Below are 11264 nucleotides of genomic sequence, written 5' to 3'. Positions count from 1 at the left end.
ATATAAGTTCTGTGGATCAACTTGAAAAGGAGAACCAAAAGGCAGATATATTTTGCAGAACTTCAAAGAATTATGAGATCACAGAAAGAAGGTAGGTATAAGGTTAAAATTATAAAAATATGAAAAATATATAAATCTGGGGGTTAAAATTTACATTGAGACAATTTGGTTTATTAATGATTTTATTTATTTCAATAGATTTCAAAAGCTATCCTAAGAATAATAAATAAAAACCCTCATGACAATTTATTATTTCCAGCTTAATTATTGTCTGTCTTGTTAGAGCTAGGTCGCGGGTTCGATTACCGTCTGGGGTGAACTTCCTAGATAAGGTTCGTTCTTGTAACGGATAAGGTTCGTTCTTGTAACGGCTGGCTTTCTGTCTTCTATAAGACGTCGGTTTTTACAGTTCCCTTATCAACCCCTAAAGAAAGTTATAGATATTATTATTATTAGCCGGATGTTTAGCTCTTGTATCACATGTGGCTGATGTTTGAGTTTGTTCTGATTTCAGGTTCACACTAGCACCACCTCTATACAATTCCACACCCATGGTACAGAACATCATGAATGGCAAAAGACATCAGTCTTAGCCCGACATTCAACATATCCATGGAAAATCATCGAGTTTTCAAAATTAACTCATTCGAGGTGAATTATAAAGCCACCTGTTCCATAGGAGTATTTGTCATGTTAAGATGATAGTGTTGTCCTTTATAAAATTAAGCAAGCCTTGTGGCCTAGGGCGTACCACAATTGGTTTACAGACGGGAGGTCCCGGGTTCCATTCTTGGTGGGGTCGAAGTTTTTTCGGCTTGGAAGCCTGAGGTGCACCCAGCCTCGTGAGTAGCTACTTTAATCGAGGACGGCTCGAATAATTAATTCATGATTTGTTTGACTGGAATTTTTTATTATTAATATTATTATTTCATAGTGAAGAAAACTAGAATGCCTTTAGGAAAACTGGAATGGAACCTGAATATTATTGGTCTCTCTGGTAAATGATGACTGACTGGCTGATCCCACTAAACAAATTGTTTCCTTGTGACCACACATGGCTCAAAGGCTGCAAATCATTTTGAGGTGTATGCCAGGGAATTTATTGTTCTATGTGACAGACATAACTTGCATAGAATATTGTTGTTGTTATTATTGTTCAATATATTAAATTTCTTAGACTCGGAACATTGTGATTTTTTTATTTAATTTTACTTTGGTGAATGACATTTGTTATTTTATTTTAGAATGTTACCTATTATTGTGTCTGACAGTTTTTGTATAGTAATTGATTATGTATGTCCTGAGCATTAGTTATTTTTCTTTTTCATGTTGCTGAAAGGAACTTTGCACTTTTCGTTATATTACGTAATAATAATAACTTTTGCCAACTGCGAAGTTTTTCTATGGAATGCGGACCAGTTTTTTTTTTTTTTTATGTGAATATAAAATTGTGTACTACCTCCATGTTTTCTATACCTACATAAGTAATAGGTACATTTTGTTGTGAGATGTTATAATTTATAATGAACCTTTTTCTTAAAGAATAAACTGATCTCAAGTTGACCCTTTTATATATTTTTATAACAATTTCGTCCATGTTATTAATTTTGTTAGATGTTAGATTCTTATCAATCCTCTTCCACTATCAAATGATGGATAGTTTGTTTTCTCATTGTTCTGGATTTGTAACTAGAGGAACTGTGGTTCAAATTCGAGACCTAAATATCTTTGTTAAAAAATGAAAATGAAAGTTCAATTATTTTTACTTTTTATTTTGTTGCCCTTCAGAATGTAGGTACATATTTCGATTTATGTTCCATCCAGAGATTTCTGACCTAAATAATTCTAAAAGCTACTAAATTCACTGTTCAAGGGTTCGATCCCCGGTGTTTTTTTTTTAATTTATTTATTTTTTTTTTCTAAAGTATCCGTACCTGGTATATTTTTTATAGATATACCCATACCATTGCCGGGTACAAAAAAAAAAAAAATGGTCCCGAACACAACACGGGTATCTAGACGTCAAATTGTCAGGGACAGTATTATAATTATAGGGAATAACTAGTGGTTGACCCGTCCTTTGTACAGGACCACCGCGCACACACCCATCATATACACCACACACACACAAACACGGTCGCGCTACGCGCTCCCTATGTCCCACAATGCAGCATAATAGGCATAACTTTGAACCGCCGCCATTTTGAATCAGGATGGAATGTGATAATTTTAAGTAGCCTATGTCACCCCGAGTACTCTTCTTAACAACTAAAATTTTTTTTATCAAAATCGGTCGCTTTCACGATTCTAAGCAATGCACAGACAAATCTACAATTTGATTTATATAGATTTTTGGAATCGTGGCAGTATACAACTTTTATTTTGCCCTAATGGGAGGCTTCCAAGAGGCAGTCGAAATGTATCTCACATTTCAAACTTAATGCCTACATACGAGGGGTACAATCAAATAATACAACATGAACATTTCTAAAATATCAGGGTGTGTTTAATCTTGAATGTTGCTCAACATTAGAAACGTTTGATTGTTCCCAGGAAAAAGGGTCCTATGTCATGTTTGCTACTAACATAGGCCCTTCTCCCTAGGAATGATTGAATTGTTTCGCCACTGTTGCGCAACTGTTGCGAATCAAAAAGCCCCCCTTTCACTTATCTAAATCGCTCAATATCTGTTTCACCTTATCATACACTGGGGTAAATACCTTCCTATATCCACTCTCGGTTAGATGCAGGTAATCGTAGAAATCACCCTCTGATATGTGATCCTTGAGCCCCATACCTACACACAAGCTACATTTTCATCAGAAACATTGTTTCTCAACAATCCAGAAATGCTTTTGCAACAATCTAGCAATTTTTTTTCTCTCCAGCAGATTTATTTCTGAAACATTATTCTTGTCTTTTGGGTGTGTTTAATCTTGAATGTTGCTCAACATTAGAAACGTTTGATTGTTCCCAGGAAAAAGGGTCCTATGTCATGTTTGCTACTAACATAGGCCCTTCTCCCTAGGAATGATTGAATTGTTTCGCCACTGTTGCGCAACTGTTGCGAATCAAAAAGCCCCCCTTTCACTTATCTAAATCGCTCAATATCTGTTTCACCTTATCATACACTGGGGTAAATACCTTCCTATATCCACTCTCGGTTAGATGCAGGTAATCGTAGAAATCACCCTCTGATATGTGATCCTTGAGCCCCATACCTACACAGTAGGCAGCGGCCGCACAGCTCGGCAGCGCTGCCGGGTCGCGCTGCCCGGCAGCTAGGATCGGAACGCCACCTTAAGACTCAGCTACAGTATTGCCCACCTCTTATTAAGAACGGAGCACCGGCGCTCAACCCTAGGCTAGGTCCAACCCAAGAGAAAATAAATAAACTATGCTAATGAATAGAAGCGATCTTAATGGAGTGTAGAAAATAAAAAAAATTCAGCTTTTTTTTCCTTTGTAGCTACTCGATTGTCCTCACGAGGCTGAGTGCACCCCGAACTCCAAGCACAGAGCCGAAAAAACTTCGACTCAGCCGGGAATCAAACCGCATACATACATAACCGACCATATTAAATGTAGAGACTCCCTCCCTAAGACCATATTAAATGTAGAGACTCCCTCCCTAAGACCATAATAAATGTAGAGACTCCCTCCCTAAGACCATATTAAATGTAGAGACTCCCTCCCTAAGACCATATTAAATGTAGAGACTCCCTCCCTAAGACCATATTAAATGTAGAGACTCCCTCCCTAAGACCATATTAAATGTAGAGACTCCCTCCCTAAGACCATATTAAATGTAGAGACTCCCTCCCTAAGACCATATTAAATGTAGAGACTCCCTCCCTAAGACCATATTAAATGTAGAGACTCCCTCCCTAAGACCATATTAAATGTAGAGACTCCCTCCCTAAGACCATATTAAATGTAGAGACTCCCTCCCTAAGACCATATTAAATGTAGAGACTCCCTCCCTAAGACCATATTAAATGTAGAGACTCCCTCCCTAAGACCATATTAAATGTAGAGACTCCCTCCCTAAGACCATAATAAATGTAGAGACTCCCTCCCTAAGACCATATTAAATGTAGAGACTCCCTCCCTAAGACCATATTAAATGTAGAGACTCCCTCCCTAAGACCATATTAAATGTAGAGACTCCCTCCCTAAGACCATATTAAATGTAGAGACTCCCTCCCTAAGACCATATTAAATGTAGAGACTCCCTCCCTAAGACCATATTAAATGTAGAGACTCCCTCCCTAAGACCATATTAAATGTAGAGACTCCCTCCCTAAGACCATATTAAATGTAGAGACTCCCTCCCTAAGACCATATTAAATGTAGAGACTCCCTCCCTAAGACCATATTAAATGTAGAGACTCCCTCCCTAAGACCATATTAAATGTAGAGACTCCCTCCCTAAGACCATATTAAATGTAGAGACTCCCTCCCTAAGACCATAATAAATGTAGAGACTCCCTCCCTAAGACCATATTAAATGTAGAGACTCCCTCCCTAAGACCATATTAAATGTAGAGACTCCCTCCCTAAGACCATATTAAATGTAGAGACTCCCTCCCTAAGACCATATTAAATGTAGAGACTCCCTCCCTAAGACCATATTAAATGTAGAGACTCCCTCCCTAAGACCATATTAAATGTAGAGACTCCCTCCCTAAGACCATATTAAATGTAGAGACTCCCTCCCTAAGACCATATTAAATGTAGAGACTCCCTCCCTAAGACCATATTAAATGTAGAGACTCCCTCCCTAAGACCATATTAAATGTAGAGACTCCCTCCCTAAGACCATATTAAATGTAGAGACTCCCTCCCTAAGACCATATTAAATGTAGAGACTCCCTCCCTAAGACCATAATAAATGTAGAGACTCCCTCCCAGGACCTTCTGAGGGGTAGCTAATTTATTTGAAGCCTTAGAGGGCCTGGTAAAGGCCCTTTTTCTGAGCATTTCTACAGTTCACTTAACAGCAGGCACAGTAGAACCTCAATTATTTCAACCTCCATTATATCAACTCTGTTTTTTTAACTCCAAAAATCGGAGGTTTCCCTATCTTTCAGGGAAATCCTACATTATCAGAGGAAGAGATCATTGAAAGTAATGAGACTAATGACGAAGAAAACAATATCGGAGACATGTTTTTTGTTTGTTTCTTAGTTTGTTTTATTTAATTTCAAAATAAAAGGGTATTTCTTCCCTATTTTGTTTTTTTGTACCACTAAATTTGGCCCTATTTGCATTGTTTTATACGGAATTTCGATTATTTCAACTTTTATACAGAACCTCGATAATTTCCCAATTAGTTGATATAATCGACGTTCTACTGTACTTACCAGCACCACTACATCAGCTTGGGGTTGTTTAGTTTGAACCAGTCTGATAAGTTCCAGAATACCATCGGCAATATTCTCCGCTGAATCTTCCGTATTGTTTGTACCAACGAGAATCACAATCACCTGAAACCAAATGAAATTATTAATTTCTTTATATTGTTTTTGTTAAATAATTATTATTAATGTCATAGCATCTGCGGAATAGTGGTTATCACACCCTAGGGCTTGCATGTTGAAGGTCCCTGGTTTGATTCCCAATGGCATTGTATTTTTTGTTCTTGGAGTTCAGGGTGCACTCAACTTGGTAAGAAAAATTGAGTATCTAGCTACTTTAATCAAGCAGTGATCAGTGGCAGGAAATTGATTGGAATTTCCATATATCAATAGCAGTGCTGATATTCAAAAAAGTTGTGAAAGGGCTCTGCTTTACATTCAAACCAAATTGATCTGATATTTAAGTAGCTCTGATAGTTTTGTGTGGGTTTCAAGTAAGTTGCTAGATTTATGCTTGCACAGAATAATGTATTAGCTCAGTAAAAGAAAGAAGCAAAGATATTCCTGGGATTTTAACAGTAGGTAGCAGTAAAAAAAAAGTCTTTTTCGGGGGGCACTCATTCTCTTGAGGCTGAAACTTTTTCGTGTCTGATATGTATAACATGCTGCATAAAAATATTGCGACAGTAAAGTGTAAAATTACTTTCAGAAGGGAACTGTAACAACGGAGGTCTTATCGTCCCGAAATCGAAGAGAGAAGGAGGACAGGTTAAGAGAAAAACGAAGACTCGCACGTGTTCGTACCATAACCCATCCTGGAACTCAAAGAAGAACTATCGCCCGGTGCAGAACTCCCATATACCATCTGGAAGTCCCTGAACCGTCTTCGAGTTGGAGTCTCTCGTTGCAAACAAAACCTTGTAAGATGGGGATACACTCAAGATGACAAGTGTGAATGTGGTGCAACACAGGATGAACAACATCTTCTCAACTGTGAACAATTAGAGATTACCTGCACACACGATGACCTAAACTACCTAAAGGAACCCTTAAGGACGGCGTGCATCTCTAGAGATGCACAGTACCGCTTCCCAGGGGACGGCGTGTATTTCTAGAGGGTGACACCCATTTTTTTGTAAAATCACTGTGAGCCCCTCAAGATTCATGCTACAATGTAATTTTCTATCTACGATTAAAGAGCAGGCTCTGCCGAACCGTGTGGTATTCATAGGACTTGGATACCGTGAAGTATAAGGCTGTGGTGAACGGAAATAAATATCTCCATGCATTGAGATACCCATTTCTGCAAGTCTCACACAATGCACGCTCAACCATCGGCAATATTCTCCGCTGAATCTTCCGTATTGTTTGTACCAACAAGAATCACAATCACCTGAAACCAAATGAAATTATTAATTTATTTATATTGTTTTTGTTAATTAATTATTATTAATGTCATAGCATCTGCGGAATAGTGGGTAACACACCCCCTAGGGCTTGACTGCTGAAGGTCCCTGGTTTAATTCCCAATGGCATTGTATTTTTTGTTCTTGGAGTTCAGGGTACACTCAACTTGGTAAGAAAAATTGAGTACCTAGCTACTTTAATCAAGCAGTGATCAGTGGCAGGAAATTGATTGGAATTTCCATATTTCAATAGTAGTGCTGATATTCAAAAAAGTTGTGAAAGGGCTCTGCTTTACATTCAAACCAAATTGATCTGATATTTAAGTAGCTTTTTTTAGGCTATGTACTTAGTTACCTATCTTATTTTCAACTGAAATTTTACCTTTGGCTTAATACTGTCCAGTATTCCGTCTTGCACTCGCCACAAGCAGTGTTCCACCTTGTCACCACCGATACCGAATGCCAAACAGTGCAACGGCTCAAACAGGTTGTGCCAGATTTGAGTTTGCGTTAGGAAACTAATGAGAGAGTCTCCGATGAACACAAGCTCTGGCTCACTCTCCTTGGCAAGCTGAAGTTGATGTTCATGCTATATCAGACAAAAAACAAGAGAAAGAAACTGTTTGTTTGTCTACCTATTCAAATAGATCATTTGTTTGGTTGGTTGGTCAGCTGGTCAGTTGTTTTTTTTTTTTTTTTTCATGAAAATTTGTGGGAAAAAAGCTTCCAAGTACTGAAGGTATAGGGAAAAAGCTTTAGGTACATGTGATCAAACTAAGACATAGACTACCTAGGTAGGTAGTTCCCAAAGGAATATTGAATTCAAAGTAATGTTGTGTGTGGTGGTTAGTATCCAAATAGCCAGGTGAGTGACCATCTGGAATCATATGCTGCTGGCTTTTCCCGACACCACTCAGGTTGATTACTTTTTGACTCCAAACAGCCTGTTAGGCCTATGCAAATCAAATGTGACATAACAGACTGTTAGGTTAACAGGCCTTCCAAGAGGTGAAAAAGATATTGTGAAATCCACCCTTACCAGTTATACCATCATGTTATACCTCCATCAAACAAACAAGTGTGAGTAGGTAAGTAGCATATTAGGTACATACCTGGTTATACCACCTGTTATCACCCAAGTCCACTTGATTTTTCTGAGGCACAATACAGGGATTTGCCATTATAATAGTGCTATCTTATCAGTTCAATATTGCGGGATAACAGCCCTGTAGCTTCCTGGATAACTAACTGATTTTCCTAAAGGGGCACAGATCCCAGACTCGGGCTAATCTCAAAGCTGAACAAGTTCCACTTTTACCCTGAATACCAAAAATGATAATTTAAGGATTTCCTTCACTTTATCTTATTTAACATTTTATTTCTGTTTAGCAAGTGTAGCAATAGGCAACTTTACTTGAAACAAGATTTTTTTTTTCTTTTTCAACCACTTTTTAAATTTAGCAGACAGAATCAAATTTGAATTTTCGCGGCTGAAGAGAACTGATAAAAGAAAAACGATTAATCGAATTGATTGTAATCGATTAATCGAAAAATGGCAGTGTTGCCGGTATTTCCCACACATTATTTTCCCGTACGGTAGTACCTACTCTTCAACCTTCTCTCAATTTCAACTTGGCAATAGGGTTAAACACTTATACAGGGACAAAGCCCAAAAGGAACTAGCGCTTCTCACGACTTTACCTTTAGCCACAGGCCACAGGTCGCTCAAGTTTTGCAGCCAGCATATGATAATCAAAAAAGTCCGCCGACCGGACCTCGATAAATGTATGATTCGGCTGCTATTTAACGCGAAAACTTCGAAAAAGCTCAAAAAGGGTTCGCAGTGTTCAGGCCTTTAGATTTCTGCTGAAATCGCTCGATGTCATCACAGACCTGCTAAGGTCTTATCGTCCTGAAACCTGAAAGTGAAGAGAGAACATGAGAGAAGAAAGCCAGCCGTTCCGAGAACGAATCTAATCTGTTTAGAAGAAAGTTTGCATGGTCGGGAATCCTGCAACCTAGCGCCTAACAGGTTGGAGCTCTATTCTCGAAGCTAACTATGCTGGTTAGGTTGAAGTTTTAGTTTATTATTTCTTAATTGACTTTCCTCTCAATTCCATTAGTGAAAGTGACATCTCCACTTCCACTAACTTTTTTATAATGGCAAATTGCTGAAATTGCATACCTTTGACACTTTGACTTTCCTCTCCATTCTATTAGTGAAAGTGACATCTCCACTAATATTTATATCGTGGCATATTGCATACCTAACATATTTACACGGCGATCATAGGAATTCTGATACGTTGTGGTTCGCTGTTGCGTACGGCTCTCCATTCTATTAGTGAAAGTGACATCTCCACTAATATTTATATCGTGGCATATTGCATACCTAACATATTTACACGGCGATCATACGTTGTGGTTCGCTGTTGCGTACGATAATCCCATCTTTTGTACGGTAATTCATTTCTGGGCATTTGGCAACATTGCGTTTTTGTTCTTGGCGTTCATTTTTAATTTCTTCCCCTTTTTACTTTTTGCATTTGCATCTGCGAGAGTGCAGAATTCTGCATTCTGCACCTTTGCACTTTTTACATCTTTCACTTGTGGCTCTCCGACTCTAGTCCCGTAAAAATTTGTCTTACGGTAATTCATTTCTGGGCATTTGGCAACATTGCGTTTTTGTTCTTGGCGTTCATTTTTAATTTCTTCCCCTTTTTATTTTTACTTTTGCATCTGCGAGAGTGCAGAATCTGCATTCTGCACCTTTGCACTTTTTACATCTTTCACTTGTGGCTCTCCGACCTCCGACTCTCCGTAGTCCCGTAAAAATCTGTCCTCTAGAGTGTGACCGGAGTCTCCCATACAAATCTCAGCCGGCAGGAGGGTAATTCATGCATAATGGCTGCCGTCCTTAAAGTGGGAGTCAGAACACAAAATAAAAACAATAATAATAGTAATAATGATATGAAAGAAATAAAAAATAAAACAAAATTACCCATGAGTATATTCACGAGGATTTCCAAGAACGAAGATTTGAAAGTAGAATGTAGATGAATATTAATTTTGGAACTGTTCCTTATTTTAAGTAATAATAGTACTAATAGGTAGTTCTCTACTATCTATTTCATTATTTTGGTATCAAATTCTTGAATAAACAATTAAATTCCACGCCTTGGCTGGGAGCAAACCTGCACCCACGTGTTTACCAGGCAATCATCTTAAATACTAATCCACCCAGCACCCAGCCTGTTGGTAAAACCACCATTATTTGACTTGCTTAATCCCTCTCTGAAATATTTGGAGCCTGTGTTATTATGACCTATTTTTCCTGTTGTTACACCTTTATAGCTCATCATCTTAATCCATCCACTGCTGGACAAAGGTTTCTTCTTCATTCCTCCATTTCACATAACAGTCACAAATTACCTCTGAAAATGCTAGGGGACTGTTAAGGTATAGTCTTTGAGTATGCTCTAAGGTAAAGGTAAGTAATTAAAGTAAGATGTGAGTTCCACAAGACTGTAGAATAGAACACTTATACCCTGCTCAAATGAGACTAAAAAGTACCTTTAGCCCGGCAGTCTAAACAAGCTCTCATGTATTTTATGGGTTTCAAACAGAGTACATAGTATACTTAACCTGTAGACCTGGCCTCAACGTTTGTGTGTGTATCAATTGTCTGGCTCACAAATTGGGAATATCCTCTCATGAACACATATTGTGTAAAATATATACTTAAATGATAAAGTATGTACATTGAGGCAGAGGCCAAGAGAAATGCTGCTCAAATAAATTAATGAAATGATATCTCACTCTCCACTGCTATACTACAGATGATGGTCACACTCTGGATTTGAGTTTAGGACTCTATTAGTACCTAGATATGTATTCTCTATCCAGATGGTTATGAGAGCAAGCAGTCATCGACCCAAAATGAAAGAACCAATCAGAATTCAAGAATTCCTTGCATTGTTGCAATTAGGGTAAAGGTCTATTTTCATAAACTCTCTCTTTTAAAAAGCAGAGGTAGCTCTGGATGGGAATTGAACCCGCGATCTATCGCTTACAAGGCAGGTGTGCTTCCAAGCTCACTAGGCTGGCACATTTTAGACATTGAATGAGACACAGACAGGCTCATTGAATTTCCTACGCATCTGCTCTTCTGCTGCAGAGAATTTTGTACCAAACCTGACCAGAAGCAACACAATGTTGCCTTATAAGGGCATCAATATTGGAGTCAGAACTGAAAATAAAAACAATAATAATAATACTAATAATATGAAAGAAATAAAAAATAAAACAAAATTACCCATGAGTGTATTCGCGAGGATTTCCAAGAATGATGATTTGAAAGTAGAATGTACTTAGATGAATATTAATTTTGGAGAAAAAATAAATGGCAGACACTGTCTGGCTTCCTTGTCTTCTTCTTAGAAGCAAGCCGTTCCGAGAACGAACCTTCTTGTAGGATAAAGACAGGAATCAAAACCGC

General features: G+C 38.1%; 1 protein-coding gene and 1 long non-coding RNA gene across 3 annotated transcripts in view; one reads left to right on the top strand and one right to left on the bottom strand.

Annotated features, from left to right (window-relative positions):
• Nucleotides 1-11264, bottom strand: part of LOC103508201 (platelet-activating factor acetylhydrolase IB subunit beta) — a 23919-nt gene that overhangs the window by 4977 nt on the left and 7678 nt on the right. The window contains exons 1-3 of one of the 2 annotated variants that reach the window (XM_008472732.3): nt 7879-8245; nt 7149-7355; nt 5367-5489 (exon numbers count right to left, since the gene is read on the bottom strand). In XM_008472732.3, the coding sequence (XP_008470954.1) occupies nt 5367-5489; nt 7149-7355; nt 7879-7947 (399 nt within the window). In that variant the 5' untranslated portion in view covers nt 7948-8245. Of the gene's footprint in view, nt 1-5366; nt 5490-7148; nt 7356-7878; nt 8246-11264 lie in introns of those variants that run through there. The other variant, XM_008472733.3, reaches the window with a different exon arrangement.
• LOC113466991 lies at nt 33-1587 on the top strand. Its single transcript, XR_003391220.1, has 2 exons — nt 33-91; nt 515-1587. It is a non-coding gene; the product is annotated as an uncharacterized LOC113466991 (long non-coding RNA).

Source organism: Diaphorina citri, unplaced genomic scaffold, assembly GCF_000475195.1.
Source record: "Diaphorina citri unplaced genomic scaffold, Diaci psyllid genome assembly version 1.1 scaffold378, whole genome shotgun sequence".
Taxonomy (NCBI): Eukaryota; Metazoa; Arthropoda; class Insecta; order Hemiptera; family Psyllidae; genus Diaphorina; species Diaphorina citri.
The sequence above is the reverse complement of the archived record's forward strand: the minus strand, read 5'-3'. Positions and strand labels throughout refer to the sequence as shown.